The sequence below is a fragment of the Semicossyphus pulcher genome, unplaced genomic scaffold (assembly GCF_022749685.1).
Source record: "Semicossyphus pulcher isolate SPU_LCO1_2020_fin unplaced genomic scaffold, fSemPul1.0.p SCAF_19, whole genome shotgun sequence".
Lineage (NCBI taxonomy): Eukaryota > Metazoa > Chordata > Actinopteri > Labriformes > Labridae > Semicossyphus > Semicossyphus pulcher.
In genome coordinates, this window is record NW_027211692.1 from 22996874 (window position 1) to 23013892 (window position 17019).

General features: G+C 40.1%; 1 protein-coding gene and 1 pseudogene across 1 annotated transcript; both read left to right on the forward strand.

Annotated features, from left to right (window-relative positions):
- Positions 1-2785: 2785 nt before the first annotated feature.
- On the forward strand, positions 2786-16686 carry LOC138596775 (uncharacterized; annotated as a pseudogene).
- On the forward strand, positions 8231-11779 carry mmp20a (matrix metallopeptidase 20a (enamelysin)). Its single transcript, XM_069668131.1, has 10 exons — positions 8231-8347; positions 8930-9177; positions 9279-9427; positions 9592-9717; positions 10046-10207; positions 10320-10431; positions 10512-10654; positions 10873-11029; positions 11285-11388; positions 11679-11779. The coding sequence occupies exons 1-10, from the start codon at positions 8231-8233 to the stop codon at positions 11777-11779; spliced, it is 1419 nt and encodes a 472-aa protein (XP_069524232.1).
- Positions 16687-17019: the final 333 nt, after the last annotated feature.

Sequence of the window (17019 nt, forward strand, 5' to 3'; positions counted from 1 at the left end):
TAAATCCATAACCATTTGCAAGTCTATAAACAAAATACCAAAAAGGGCTTAAATCAAAATGCTGAGCAACTGCAGTTGGTGAGCAAACACTGCATTTCAAACCACAGTGACTGCTGTGGCGTAAGGTCAGGCCCACTCAGCAAAATGTAGAATCAACACATGCTGAAGAGAAGCCACAGGGGGGCAGCAGAGACACTGGCAGGAGTGTGACCTCTGGCTCCTCTGGTCCACTGCATCATGTCTTCAATAATGCCCCAGTGTTACCACTCCCTCCAAGCACAAACATCACAATCTAGTGTCTGCTGTATTTGTTTTCCTAAAAAATGAGTATCAAAAATATCTTAGGATGGCTTTAAAATGACTTGCTATCTATTATTACCGCTTTCTTTTGGAGCGTATGGTGGTAAGCACCTTAAATGGTTTGCTTAAACAGAACATGAGTTGGCTGTGCCACAGATGGTGCAATAAGGTATATGTGTACACAAACCAATATTCGATCACTTTCTGGCATGTGTGTTTAATGTACTTCTGTGAAGAGCACTGCCTCAACCAGAACTGTTTTTAAAGATTCATGGTCAGAAGTTTTTTTTCAGACAAAATGAGAAAGTCTACAGAATTGCAGAGTAAGTATTAGTTTTACCCATTTGTCTTATATTGGACATTTAATGGCAGAGTAGGAAGTTTGTGCGTGGTGCTCTCTGTCTGCAATTTTCTTGATGCTACCACTAGGGGAAGCCAAAGATTCTCAGATGTACGTCGCTGTGGACAAAAGGGTCTGCTAAATGAAATTGTAACATTGTGACACTGTAACAAAGACTTATGTTTTGAAAATTAAAATCATGCTGTTTGTTTCAGTTTTGTTAATAAATTTGTTGTCAGAGTTTCTGTGTCACATTGGGGATGTGCCATATCAGAACAAAACCGCGTTTTGTAGTTTGCAACATACATACTAGAGTGATTAAATGACAGCAATTGGAATGCAGTCAGAGCGAGCTGTGATTCTGCAGGGGAAACATGACACAGCATGAAAGAATAATTTTTAGGTTTGATGGGAGTTGGGAGGGGGCTGCACAGTGGTGCAGTAGTTAGCGCTGTCGCCTCACAGCGAGAAGGTTCCTGGTTTGAACCCTGGTTTGGACATACAGTCCAAAGACATGCTCGTTAGGATAATTGGTGAGTCTGAATTGCCCGTAGGTGTGACTGTGAGTGTGAAAGGTTGTCTGTCTCTATGTGTCAGCCCTGTGATTGACTGGTGATCAGTCCAGGGTGTACCCCGCCTCTCGCCCAATGACGCGAGAAAAACTCCAGCCCCTCGCAACCAGGATAAGTGGTATGGATATTGGAAGTTGGGAGGACTTTCCTAAGTGAATGAAAATGAACAGTGAGGGTAGTTTCAGTGTTATTACTTTTTTGCATTCATTGAGCTTTTCTTTATTAATCATCTCAGCTTTTAAGCTTTGTATTGTAATACTGATTCAGACCCCTTTCAGTCCATTTCACACTTGATGTTTAGTGTCGTAGTATTAGAACCTACTTTAATATCATCATTACAGACAAAAAAAAAAGATTTCAAAGACAAATACGGCTTATCTCCTCTTCTTTTTCTCTGGCAACTCGTCAGTGTGAAAGAGTATGTTTGGGGCAAACAGAGTTGTTCCTACTGGTTTAATTACCACAGCGGTCTCTCCCAGCTTGTAACCGTGCAGCTCCAAACTACACAATCACTCATCACTCCTGCTTAAAATGACTTCATTACTTCGTCTGTACCCAGACCATAAAACCCGAGCGACACAGCTCTTCAAGTCTGTCTACAAAAAAGTGAAGCACACTCTGGAAAACTTAGCTCACACTGCCCTGCAGAGGAATGCTGTTGGTCCCATAAAGCCCCACAATGACCAATCAACCGTAATTGTAGCCTTAATATACCTCGGCACCACCCTTGCCAATCTATGTGGCCTGGCTGGCGGCCATATTCGTTTTGGAAGGCCTTAAATCTACCCCTGCAATTTCAGCGAACTCTCTCATTGAAAAGCATTACATGCATACTGCTAAAATGGGACAAGAATGGTCTTTGATGGTGTTATTTCAAGAGTCCTTGCAGAATGCGTGGGACTGAGCATTGCCACCCAGCTCATTGTGTCGCATCTGTCTAGAGGGACATTTGTTGAGGTTTCACCACAGGATCTTACTCAACATCAGATGTCTTAGATGGCAGATTTATGAACATGTTTATGGCAAACAGTTTTAGTTATGAGCACATCTTCAGAACATTTTTCAATGCTTGCGTTGCTTCATGTTACAGTTTCACCACCTCGTTGGGATTGTTTATGAGTCTGCAAAATGCACTCAAAAAGGTAATTTTGTGCCGCTTTCTTACTTACACCACTTTTAATATTACGGTAACAATTAATTTCAGTCCTAAATTTGCATTCAATTTTGAAAACCATGTTGTAATTCAAACCAGTCACTGAATATATTTTCAATTCAAATCGTCATTGGAGCAAACATGTCATGTGACAAAAAAAAAAAAAAGTTCAAATGTCATTTCTTTCTTTCCTCTTTTTGCTGTTCTTGGCTCTCTGCAAACCCCTCCCTAATTCCATAGTACTGTCTGAGGCTTCCTTTGGATTTGCAAGTGCTATGAGTCACAATAACCATTTAAAAGGCTATCTCATTAACCTGAACTTCCATCTCTACGTGTTTACACTAGGTCACTGCAGTTCATGTAGTGTTAAGTCTGTGAAATCAAGTCATGTTGCTCTCCTGCTGTGCCTTGGTCTTGCTTATGCCCGGTCTGTGTTTATCAGCACCCACAGTTACGCCGGAGGTAGAGAGCTCTCCTTCTACAGAACCACAGGTTGACTTGAAGCTGGCCACTGTAAGTGCAATAGTTGCATGAGCTGTATTATAAATGTTTGAGATTTGACTGCATGGGACTTTTATAGAAAAGCATGCCAATTTAAATGTATTTTTGTTGAGATGTTCAAATGTGCAAGAATCCTTTCTTAAGTGTGTCAGATTTTGAAGGTTTTTAAAAAAAAATATTTTGTGTTTGTGTGGGTGGGGGGGGTAGAGGTAGGTAACTGCCCTAAATTTTTTTGCAGCCGTTTATTGCATGCTTTTGAAAATTTCATTTTATTTAACTTTTCTTGTATTCTTTGGAAGGAATTGTTTGGAAAGACAACCTGCATGTAAAATATCAATGTCACTTTGAATGTCTATATTCACTTTATTGTAATAAAGGTTTTACATTTTAGGCTCTATGTTTAATTGCAGTTGATGCTGTCAGTCTGATCATTTAAGGGTGAATAACTGTATGTTTGAGTAGAAGTTCTGAATAAATACAAAGTGCAGTTTGACATATGTTACAAAATCAGTTCAACTGTTCTCATAGGAATACCTTCAGCAGTACTACAACCTAAAAAAAGAGCCTATGGGGCGCATGAAGCGGAGCGGGGCCTCCTTCACCTCTAAGGTGAAAGAAATGCAGATATTCTTTGGCCTCAATACGTCGGGTGCTCTGGACTCTGACACCCTGGAGCTGATGAGGAGCCCTCGATGTGGCGTTCCAGATGTGGAGGAGTACAGCCACATCCAGGGGACACGATGGAACAAGAATGTCATCACCTACAGGTATCTATGTGGTCTTTAATTATGTTTCATGATCAAGATGCTATCACTCTTTTTAAGGTTTATAATGATGGAAAATTAAAATCTGTATATGAAATATAAACGCATGCCTGACCCAGACTGAACTTGCAAAAAAAAAAAAAGAACATTCATTGTAAAATGTAAACCCCGCCAGCACATGAGGAACATTTTCAGGCAGCAGGCAATAAAACTTTTGGCAGGAATCATGAATAGCAACTGTCACAAATCATCATGGTGACAGATTTTTGGGTTTGGGACTCGAGCCTTTGACGGTTTTTGTGGGCTTGTGAAAGTGCCAAGTTCACCATACATGCTTGAACTTATGTAACACTGTCTGAAACATTGTTCTGTTTCTGTGTGAGAGGATTAGATGCAGAGCAAATGTATAATTAGAGGGAAACAAAGAAAGACAGCAATTCTCAATGTTTCTCAAACATACAAATCGTCTGTGTTTTGTCAGCTACGTGCTTTGGGTAGCTACTGTTATAGCAACTGCTATCAATTAAATCAGATTTATGAGTCTGGGTTTTTATGTAACACGACAACATGACATTTGCTCTTCGTTGCTGCAGCATTGGCACATACACCAGAGATATGCCTCGCAACACTGTGGACTCTCTGGTTGACTCAGCTTTCAGCGTTTGGGCCAGAGCCAGCAGTCTGACTTTTGTCAGGTCGCACACCCACAGCGCTGACATCATGGTGGAGTTTGTGACCTACGGTGAGTTTGAACAGGGGCACACAATATTTGGAAGTGCACTGAATCTTCGAATTTCATTGCTCAGTTCTGTCAAGCTCATAGACAGGAAAAGTGAGTTCAGTGATATATAATGTAAAACACCATGCCACGGATAAACACACGAGGAGCTTCAGTAGTAATTTAACTGCTAACCAAAGCAGCGTCATTATGCACTGGCTGCGTGACTCGACATACTCATTTAGATGAGGTCAACAGACGCCTTAACTTTTATTTTGGCATGGTTTTCTTTGTGCTTTCTTTTTCATGTTTGGCCTGGATTACATTATGAAGAACATGGTGACTTGTATCCATTTGATGGACCCAGAGGCACACTGGCTCACGCTTTCGGTCCAGGGTTGGGCGTTGGAGGGGACGCGCACTTTGATGATGCTGAGCACTGGACAGCTGGAGAAACAGGTATGGAACAGAATCACACTAGCTCTCCACTATGATACTGAAGGAAATGAATAGCTAAGTGTAAAAGACATACCTTTTTTTCTTGCAGGGTTTAATCTGTTTGTTGTAGCTGCACATGAATTTGGCCATGCTTTGGGCCTGAAACACTCCAGTAACCCAGAGTCACTGATGTATCCGAACTACAAATCCTCCCATCCAGCCTTGTTATCAAGTGAAGATGTGGCAAATATCAACGCACTTTACAGTAAACTATTTCTATCTTTTTGATTAATTTACTTAACTATCCATGGAGCATAGTTACATGCTTTACTCCTGAGTGTTTTATTGAGAGGTATCTGATGCTTAACTGTGTGCTGATGTGTCAGGTCCAGTCAGAGATCATGCAAATTACTTGTTGAGGTACGGCTGGAGCTCTCAGAACAGCCCCCGGCTGATGCAGAACAAATGTGACCCAGACCTGACCTTTGATGCAGTGTCCACTCTAGGAGACGCCACATTTTTTTTCAAAGGAAGGTAGGTTGATGATCTTTTATTTTCTTTGTAACTTTTCCTCTTGGGAAAAATAAAAACATACTCCCATATTTCACTCAAAACTCGTATAGCCTCCCTAAAGATCTTGATAATGATATCAGTTGTATCTTCATATCATTGGTGACTCATGATGAGCTAACATATAATTGTTTCCCACAAGCTATCTCTGGATAAAACATAATGAGCAATATGACATCAAAGAGGGGCCCATAACCAACTTCATGCCCAAGATTGAAACCAGCATCGATGCTGCGTTCTGGGTTCCTCGCAGATCCACAGCTTACCTCATTCATGGTAACTGCCTTTTATACTTTAGTGTAGCAAGTAAATCTCTACACATGATTCTTAATTTCACTGCATCCCTACATTTGAATCAATCAATCATTAAAGAAGTTGACATAAAACACTCTGTGTTTTTATTTGATTGTACAGAATCCATGTTCTGGACAGTGAAGGGCTCTCTTGTGAAGGGAAAACCTCGAGCGCTCAGCCACTTTGGATTTCCAGCCTGGGTTCAGGATGTCGATGCAGCCGTGCATGTAGTGAAAACAGGACGCACGCTCTTCTTTATGCATGATATTTACTGGAGGTAAGGCAACAACTGGACAACTCAAATTCAGTAACTAACAGTTACAGTTATTATACATCAGTTATTGCAATCAATCAGTCTTTTATAGATTGGTGATTCAAACGTCTTCTTAGCTAATTTCAGTTGTTTGAATGTATTTAGAAATAACTTTAGGTCATGCAATGCAGGAATGAGAATGCTAATGGACAACACCCGGGGAGTTTAATTCTTTAATTCTTTCTTCATTCTTTAGCAAGTGAATAAACCTTAATTTATGTGTGCACATTCAGGATCAATTCGCCCCTGGAAAAAAGCCATGTCAGTCAAAGCTGGTATTCTCTGTAATCGATAATAGCACTAATATTTTAAATTGGCACCATAGTTGTGGAGAAAGTTCCACAAACAGCTTGTGGTTTTGCCCATTTTACATTCCTACAACACCCAGTGTGCACTGCGCCCCTCCCTCTAAAAGGGAGTGAAATGGTACCGTTTTCGCTGCACACAATAGCTCAGAGCGGTACAGAATCCAAAATACATAGAGCATACCAAGGGAATGGCTAAAAAATCTTCGGGTCTGCAGTCTACATTTCAAACCTGACGATTTTGAATGAGATTACATTGGAAGTGTAGTTTAGCAAGCTCCCTGGCCTCCGCCAGATCATGTGGCACAGAGCCATAATGACATTAGCTCCCCATAATAGCATGATAGGACTGAGGTTAAAAATCGTGAACTGGCCCTTTAAGGTTGATTAGATACAATTATACCACACTATTTTTAGCCTTAATTAACTACTTCATTTGTGTAATATTGAATGAAAGTTTACAGAACAAAGGCAAGTCACAAACCACAGGTCCATTAGGACATTAAAGGAGTTGACTCAGATCTTACTGAAAGATTTTGTGTGCTTTGGACCTCACAGAGAGAGCAAAGTGCTCATTTTTGACTCTTGAGGTTTGATGACGTGATCGTACAAGTAGAAACCGTGAACAACTGTTTTGTCTCAGCTTTGAAAGAGGAACACGATCGTGAGTCATGACTTTTAACAAATGTCGTTCCAATTGTGCTTTTTTTTTTTCAGCTACAATGAGAACCGAAGGGTCATGGATTTTAATTACCCGAAGTACATCAGCGAGGACTTTCCCGGAGTCAACACAACGATAAATGCAGCTGTTCATAAAGAGGGTGAGCCAGGGAAATGATTATGACCCACATTACTGTGTGTTTGCAATGCATGTCAGTTTAAACCTTACTCAAATCAACAACAAACTATATTATATACATATCATAAGTTCTGATGAAATTGCAAAAATTGTGTCTACGTTAAGCAGGTAGTGTATTTCAGTCTGCAACCTGAGGGGCTACCTGCATTGTTATAGCACAGGATTCTAATTTACATGCAACATAAGCTGAGAGGAGCAACGTTTCTGCAGAGCATGTAGTTCCCCTCTATGATTTGAACTTTATAATTTAAGAAGTTAACAACTTGAAACCCTTCATGTGATAAAGTGTCATTTCAGCTGTGAGCACAAGTGGATATTTTAGTTCAGAAAGATGCTAATCATCATCATTATAATCATCATCATCAACAACAACAACAAAAAAGCAGAACGCATTCCAAAAAATGTTTTTCTCTCGTCTCAGGTTTTCTCTACTTCTTTGTCGGACCAGAAGTCATCAAATACAACTACACCCAGAAACATGTTGTCGGAGTTGAAGAAGCAAATTCGTGGCTCGGGTGCTTAAATACAGTCAATCCATGAATATGCAGTGAGGGAATTACCTGGAAACCTTGATTACATACAAAACAAGAAAACAACACTGTGCTTCTTCTATTTTGATTGAAGTTTTATTTATCAGTTGTAATATTTTGTCAAATAAAATATTTCGATTTTACCATGGCATGTGTGAGTTTTATGTTGCCAACATTAAAATGCTGTGAGTATCTGCTGATTAGCTTTAAGAGTTCCTGCATACCTCTGTGATACAGATATGATGGCAGATGAGGGTGAATAACATTTGCAGCAGGTTTCAACTTGACAGTACAATCCACAGAATCAACAAACAACCCTCCAGGCTTCTGGTTTCCATACTACAAAACACACTGTACACATATATATCTAAACATTACAGGCTGAAACCACAGACATAGTATGTAGACATTTCCTTGGGAGGTTTTAACCACAAAACCTCCAGAAAATTGGGGCAGGTAGACCCAGCTGTAACTACCACGATTGTATGCTTTTGGGCCATGTGATCACACAACAACCACCAGAATACCCCCATATAAAAAATGTGAAGCTTGGTGGAAATGAGCATTTAGAACATGGAGTTGTTCTGGCTGTGGATACCTGGTTTGGGCTCTCTGATGCTGGCGGATATCTTGACTCTACCCATCGATCAGGCTCATTGGCCGACGCCTGAGGATGTGGAGCTGGCTGAGGTTTGTGGTTGGACGACTTCCCTGTAGTTTGAAATGAAATAAAATGACTTAGCTGTGAATTACTTTTGTTGTACCAAATGTACAGATTAAAATAGGCTTCTTTTTGGAACTCTACAGATTTTGAAACTAATTTGTTAATTCAAAGAGAAGTTATTGGCTTGCAGGGAACGTAACTGATTTCATCAATATCAACAAAGTTCTTCTCTGCTAATTCAAATAAGATTATGCAAAGATTTATTCTTTTATTTATCTCAACGTTGGGCTGAGAGAAAAAATGTTATTTATCACTCTGGTTCCAATTTGCAGCTCCTATTGCTGACACTTCTTAATCATCTAATCCTTATAGAACGTATCTATTCCTTATCAGATTTTTGTCACTGATGCATTTAATGTAAGTGTTATCAAACAGGGTTAATCCTAAATAATACCTCAAAATTGGATTTGTTAATAAAGTCCCCTTGCAAGTCCTGTGCATCAGAAATACGTCCGATACTGCTATTTTCCAAGAGAAAACAGATTCCGTTTTTTCAGACCTCATGATAAAAATGTAGACATAAACCACCAGACTCCTTTCAACAACAGAGCTATCTGAGCAGGTTTTACAACCTGAACCCCAGAGGCAGAGTGACGGGAAGGCAGATCAGGTCCACGTCAGCCATGGAGGAGAAGATCAGAGAGATGCAAACCTTCTTTGGTCTGAGAGAGACGGGTCGTCCGGACCCTGACACCCTGGCTGTGATGAGGGGGGCGAGGTGTGGCGTTTCAGATGTAGAAAACTTCAGCTTTTACCCCAGAAGGCCTACATGGAAGAGCAACACCATCACATACATGTGAGATGCTTTTTTCAGTTTTTATGGATTACTTTAATGATGATGTTTATATTAAGGATTTCCCACTGTCTATTGTTTGTGTGTTTATCTTTGGCATGCAGGATTGCCAAATACACTCCAGACATGAAGAGAGAGGATGTGGAAAAGTCCTTTCATTCAGCTCTCAAGATGTGGAGTGATGCAGCACCACTGAGGTTCATCAAAGTCGACCATGGCAAAGCTGATATAGTCTTCTCCTTCGCCCGCGGAAGTAAATCTGGAAAACACTTCTGAAGGATTATTGTGTTAAGATACACTCAAAACAAAGTTCCTAATTATGCTTAATAATGCCTAAAAATACATACCAACACAGCACAAATGGCTTTTTATATCCTGTTTAATACATAGTATGAAGAAATAACTTTTCTGCTGCAGCTCATGGGGATTTCTTTCCCTTCGATGGACCCCGTGGTGTGCTGGCTCATGCTTTTCAGCCAGGTGAGGGGATGGGAGGAGACGTGCACTTTGATGAGGATGAAACATGGACAGCTGGGAGGCTAGGTTTGTCAGAATGAAACAAGATTTGAAAACTTTTCTGCACATATACTACCAGTCAAAAGTTTGGACACATTTTCTCATACAAGTGAATGGGAAAGTGTGTCCAAACTTTTGACTGGTAGTTTACATATGTCTAAACAGTGTAATCTTTGCCCTTCATATTCTGGTTCATGTTAAAAATGAGAAATGAATATATACCCAGCTGTTTCTAAGTTGAAATCAAAATGTGTAACACTTCAGGCCACGACACAGTCAGACTGGTGGTAACATGATTCTAAATCATTTTACTTGTCAAATGGACTAATCGGACTTGTCTGTTGCTTCATTTCAGGTTACAGCCTTTTCGCTGTTGCAGCTCATGAGCTTGGCCACTCACTGGGTTTGACTCACTCAAAAGACCCCTCTGCTATCATGTACCCCAATTACAGGCATCACAGCAGGACTCAGTACTCCCTGTCCAAAGATGATGAGCTCGGGATTCAAACACTGTATGGTGAGGAAATTAAAAATGGGGAACGATTTTTTGCAAAAAGGAAATCAAGTATGATGAGAGAATAGTGCATGCAATGAGCATCAATGCATTCTGTTGACATGTTTTTTTTCAGGAAAACCCACAAGAAAAGAGGAAGCCCAATCAGCCCCGAAAAAGTGTGACCCCAACTTTTCTTTTGATGCAGCAGTTATGATTGCAGATGAGATTGTTTTCTTTAAAGACAGGTAAGTGTTTTAAAGTATGACTGCAAGAGTGCTTCAATATGTTGGAGCTGCGACTGAGTCGTCTTACTGCTTCGACCCAGGTACATGTGGATGAGAACAACAAAGACAACTTATTGGAATCGCCTGAGAGAGAGTCCCAGCAGCGCGTATCTACCGAGCATCAGCTCTCACATTGATGCCGCTTATGACATCCCTGCCAAAGGCGTGGCGTACATATTCACTGGTAGAGTAATGAGCAGTCTGCAAAACATCACTTAGGCCTTGTCAGCATGACAAGGCTGGATTTCCAGTAGGAGAACATAACATTGCACCTAAATTACAGCCTTGTGCAACTTAAGTGTTGCAGTTCATGCAAGAGGCTTATTGAGTTTGGCAGTGCTTGTGGTATGCTGCTTTTTTGTGTGCGTCCCAAAATGCAGTGACATGGCTGTGTTTTTCCAGGTCATAAGTACTGGGTGGTTCAACAGCTTAAGATGAAAAGTCAAGCTGGCTCCATCTATGAATACGGCTTCTCCTCCAGAGTCAGGCAGGTTGACGCTGCCGTGCATATTGCTGAATATGGGAAAACATTCTTCTTCATAGGGGAGGTTTATTACAGGTAACTCTGCAAACTAGCTTCACATTTTATTTTCTTCACATTCTCTGTTTAGATCATATATTTTTAAATTATAGAAATACAAAAACCCTGTCAACAGGGAAACGTATCCATTACAATATATTAATGCATTATGAATATCTAAAATGTTCCTAGAATAGCCACTCAAAATCAGTCGATTATTGTGCTGGAGTATTACCATACTGGACCTAAAACCTAAACAAATGAACAATGTCATTGTGACATTTCCAACCTCAGTTTTGATGAGCGCAAGAGGATGATGGACCCTGGCTTCCCCAAACTCATCCAAACTGACTGGCCGGGAATCCCCAGAAGGGTCGACGCTGCCTTTAAGTTACAGGGTAAAGAAAATAGAGAAAAACCGTCAGAGTTTACTGAACTTTGTATCATGTGGACCTGATCTGGACACAAATAGAATAGAGCTGAAATAGAAGTGGTAATTTCTTGTTTTACTGTGTTGAGGTGCTAGACGGGTGGGGTTTACTGCACGGGACTCAGTTTCTAAAGGAACACCATTAGAACAACTTGTTACTCAAGTAGAAATCTGAAGCTAAACTGTCGTTCACATTTAATCTAACTATGAAACAGCATGGGGAGGTAACACACTGTTTGTGTGATGTTCTATCCACAGGTAGCATCTTCATCTTCAGTGGGGCAAAATCCTACCAGTATGACTTCAGACAAAACCGGGTGGTGAATGTCATTTCAGCAAATTCTTGGCTCGGATGTTGATACGGTACAGCGGTGGGTCTGTTCCTGAGATAACTTTCTTTTTTTAGTTGACCTTTGAAAAGAAAAAAAGACCCTTAACCTCTTTACATTACATTGTTACATTTTCTTCCTCCTGCATGTGTATACCTCTGTACCTCTAAGTGACATCGGACATCCCATTCGGGTACAGTGGCACTTACACATGTTATGTGAAAAAGAACTGGGATTTATAATTTGAATAACTAGTGTTTTGTATAGGCTACATATATTCAACTTTATTCAACTTTGTAACTCAGATTTAAGTTCAAAATGTATATCAATTTAGCTTACAAAATACCATACTTGAGGATGTTTGTGTTAACTCTATTAGAACTTTGTAAATCTGAATATGCTATCTCATACTATGTTTTTAAACTGCTTAATAAAATTAAATTTTCCTTCATAATTCTGAATGCTTAGATCATACTTGTTTGGTCTCTTGATTAAAGGTATTGTGGGCCATATGTGATCCAGGAATAAAGGTAAAAGTACTCAGTATTTAGGCAAAATTGCCGGTTTCAGAGTTGCATTATTATATATCAACAATTAAATTATCATTAGGAACACAATAGCAGCATTATAGTGTTCAATGTAGCTGGTTGCAGTGGAGCTTGGAGAAAAACTATTTAGTCCTTAAATTTACTTTATAATAATGCATTATAGTTTAATTGCTCATGATGAATAGGAACCTACAGCTACCTAATGTAGTCTAGAAAACTACAATACTTCACTCTGAAATGTAATGAGTTACAAGTGTGAAGGAGCAGAAAATGGAAATACTCAACATGCAGTGAAAGTATCCCTGAACTCTATTACAGTAAGTCAAGTACTGAGGTAAACTACGACTAATAGATAAAAAAAAACAAGGAGGTGCAGGTAATCAGTTGTTGAGGTTACATGAACGTCAGGGCCTCTCTAATGTTCTGTGCAAAGCAACTTTAGCAACATAGGCGCCTCCAAATGGCAGTGAGAGGTAGTTCCTGAGTCAGTCAGTGGACTTCAGTGTCTGTAGAGATAAACTCATGTGACATGAGTTAACTGCACAGCACACCAAGCTTATGTTTACCCACAAAACTGGACTGTGGCCACTGCACACAAAGGAGAACATTGAAAACAACATGTCAGCAATATTGTAGCTCAGTAGTGGATTTTTGCAGTTTCACTCAATACTGTTAGTTTACCAAACTGTGCACATGTGACACATAATATATACCCAGTAAATAATGAATACGGGGTGCAGGGAAACAGTTCAAGAGGGCATCAAAGCATCTCATTACATAAAACCACCAAGAGACAACAAAAAACAACAAACTAATTAAACAACTTAAACTGCTTCACAGATGTTTCATCAGTGATGGAACACTGATCTCATCATCTCCTCCCACTGTGTTATCAGAGGGGCCACTGTTTACTCTCCCCTTCACCCTCTGCCACAGAGGCTTTTCTATACACTTTCTGGAATGCACAAGGGGACACAGCATACTTCTATTTTTTATAACAACAATAAAATACAATACCTCAGGCTGTCAGGGCTACCTCTATGAGAGGAGAGTGGATGGAAAGAAAAATATATTTTAACAAGATGTCTCTCGCTGGTTTGGGGATAGTTCTGCTGGGTTGTTTAGCCCTGAGTCATGCGGCACCGACAGTTGCTCCAACAGTTACACCACAGGATGAAGGCCTGGCTGAGGTAAGGCATTTATTCAGCATAAATATCAGCAACTTGGGACTGTCTGAACTAACCAGATGAATGCAGGAGAGGATCTTATAGCCAGATTAATAACAAATAACATTCTAATATGATAACCTTTCCTCTCCTGTCAGGAATATCTGTATCAGTACTACTCTGATGTTGGGATGACAAACTCCTCAACACGAAGAATCATACAGAGAAACTTCACTGAGGATCTAGAGTCCATGCAGGCATTCTTTGGCCTGGAGGTATGACAGTGAATGGAAGAAATGATGACTGCTTATGATCAAACTTTGCTTCTGTAATCTCCTGATATCATTATCTGACCACCAGGTAAGTGGTGTGTTAAATAACGAAACAGTTATGGTGATGAAGGCACCTCGGTGTGGAGTGTCAGACATCAGCCGATATGGACACTTCGATGGGAAACCAAAATGGGAGAAAAGGCTGATTACATACAGGTAACTAGAGGTATCATACTGTGTGAGCATGTTAATATTGCCACTATGGTAGTGACATAACTGCATTTTTGGTGGTTAAATACATCACCCAAACATAATGATGCAGATGAAACAACATGCTGTGTAATATGATTTGAACAGGATCACTCAGTACACTCCAGATCTGACCCAAAGACAGGTTGATGCAACCATTGCTCAGGCCTTTCAGCTCTACAGCGATGTCATCCCTCTTGACTTTAAACAGATCAGCTCGGGTGCTGCAGACATCATGATACTCTTCAAGGGTGGATGTAAGTCCGGATTAAACAAGATATTATTAAACACACCTTTAACTTTCACTAGTAAAATGTACAAATTAGTACAAATGACCCTGCAGTCATACTAGTAGTCTTTTTTTCACTGCATAACACTTAAAGCAACTTTTTGCAAATGTTTTCCCATTTCAGATCACGGGGACTTTTACCCTTTTGATGGAAGTGGTGGAGTCTTGGCTCATGCTAACTCTCCAGGACGGGGTCAGGGAGGGGACACGCACTTTGATGATGATGAAACCTGGACTCTCACCCAAAGAGGTAAATATTTTCACATTTTAGTTAAGCTGAAGCACAATTTGCTAAAAAAAATATTTTTCAAACCACCTGAGTTTGCTATGAAAATGAACACCTACACGAAAGAGCGAATGTACTGTGAATAAATTAATTATGTATAAATCACTTCATTGTAATTGCTGTGTTGAGGTGTGAATCTGCTGCTGGTGGCGGCCCATGAGTTTGGCCATGCTCTGGGCCTGGATCACTCCAGGGATAGACGTGCACTGATGTTCCCTACTTATCAATACGTCAACACAAATGGATACAAGCTGCCAGATGATGACAGGCGTGGGGTTCAAGCACTCTATGGTAAACAAGATGTGAAACAATTTTACATTAAAATGATCAACTCAGATATTGCAAAATGAAAGCCAAGCTTTATTTTTGAATCTCAATTTGGGCTTCATCTGAGCCACACAGCTATTTCGGATAGCGATTTAAACTCTTGTCTTTATGCAATAAACAACATGGGAATTAACATCTACCATCTATTTTGTATACATTTTGGTTAGTTTATTGGCAGACCTGAAGGCCCAAGAATATGTAAATGTCTTCAAAAACATGTATTCAAAATGCATCTTTTAGATATTTATGTAAATAGTTTGTTTTCTGATTGCTGGAGGCCATAACTTAGTCACTTTTCCAACATTGAAATCCATCTTTCAGGCAGCCGTACACCAGTTCCCACAACAGCACCGAAACCTAAACCTCCACCTCCTCGCCCAGAGCCTGAACCAGAAGACCCAACAGAGGATCCAAATCCCCGAGATGAGCAGTGTAGCCGCGACCTTGTGTTTGACGCTGCTACCTCCATCAGGGGAGACCTGTACTTCTTCAAAAATGGGTACATTTTGAGCATGTGTTGTTATTTTCATTAAGTGGCACGTAATAAATTACATCTTAACATATTTCAATTTTAAACCCATACCAGATACTATTGGAGGAAAAGTTCGTCCTTCCAAGGCATCCGTTTAACCAAAGTGAACACAAAATGGTCAAGGATCCAAAATGTCGATGCTGCATTTGAGGTCCCATACAAAGATGTGGTTTATTTCTTTGAGGGTAACGTTCACAGTGTTTTGGTTTAAATATTGAATATATTTCAATAGTGAGTGCTATGAAGCTATTCAGGAGAAAACAACAACATAAAAATAACATCCCACTATTTCCGTACAGGTCGTCAGTACTGGGGCATAAGAGCTTACGCAAAGACAATAATTTCAGGCTATCCAAAGTCCCTCACCAACCTCGGCCTCCCGGCTTCAGTCAATAAGGTGGATGCAGCTGTTTATGAGCCAACTACGAGAAAAACACTCATCTTTGTGAAAAACCAGTATTGGAGGTGAGTTTTGGTCACGAACAAGTATTTATTTGGTTGTTAACATGTCATTGGCCCATTGGTCTTTAGACGATGTAAATCGATGAAAACACAGAGCACGGTGATATTTTTTGGGCACGGTTACATACAAGCGGTAAGCAATACTACCTCTTTTCTCTCTTCGCAGCTATGACGAGGGCAGAAACCAAATGGACTCTGGATTCCCACGATACATCACTACAGATTTCCCTGGTATAGGCTCCAAAGTAGATGCAGTCTTCGCGAATTTTGGTGAGAAATGCTGTTCCTTTTGCCCATTTCAAAAGTCAAGAGCCACATCTGGTTACAATGACAGAAATAGGAATAGAATGGTCATTCTTATGTGTTGTTTCTGTGATGAACAGCAAACATTCAAAGTTAGCAACTAGCTGTGAACAAAAGTGGAGCAATTAGCAGCTTTAGAGTCACATGAGAGTGGATATTGGAATTACAATCATCAGGTGGCCAGACATACAGCTCCAAACTAATGCTTATGTTGCTCCATATCTGCTGAATGTGCAACTGTTTGCTAACACTTTTGCCATTGTACCTTGATAGGCTGACTATTCTTCTAACTGAGTGTTTCGTGCTTGTTTCACTGCTTCCATGTGGCCAAAAATTCCGTCTGTGCTGTATTAGGTTCAGTTGCATACTCACATTTAAACTGAATCTTCTCTTCCACAGGATATCTATATTTCTCAAATGGACCCAGACAGAGTGAGTACTATCTGCCCTACAGGAGAGTGATTCGTGTACTGCTGAACTACGGCTGGCTCAACTGTTACTGAGAAGTCGGGAACACATTGGAACAACTGTAATTGTCCAGGATGTAACTGCAGTCAGGATGTATTAGATGAAAAAAATATGTGAAAATATGTTTTAAATGTTTTTATGCTGTAGGGGAGGTGTTGTCTTGTAGTTTCACTAGGCCACTGCTTTGTTATTCGAAACAGCAAACAGGGTCAAACTGCAGAAAAGGTCAGAGAGTGATAATCATGCGATCAATTCTACAATTGTTTATCTGTTTAAAAAAAAAAAAGTTTGTTTTGTTTTTGCCTGGAAATTGCAAGGGGGTGTATTGATAATTAATGTATTTGGTTGGAACTCTTTAATTATACCAG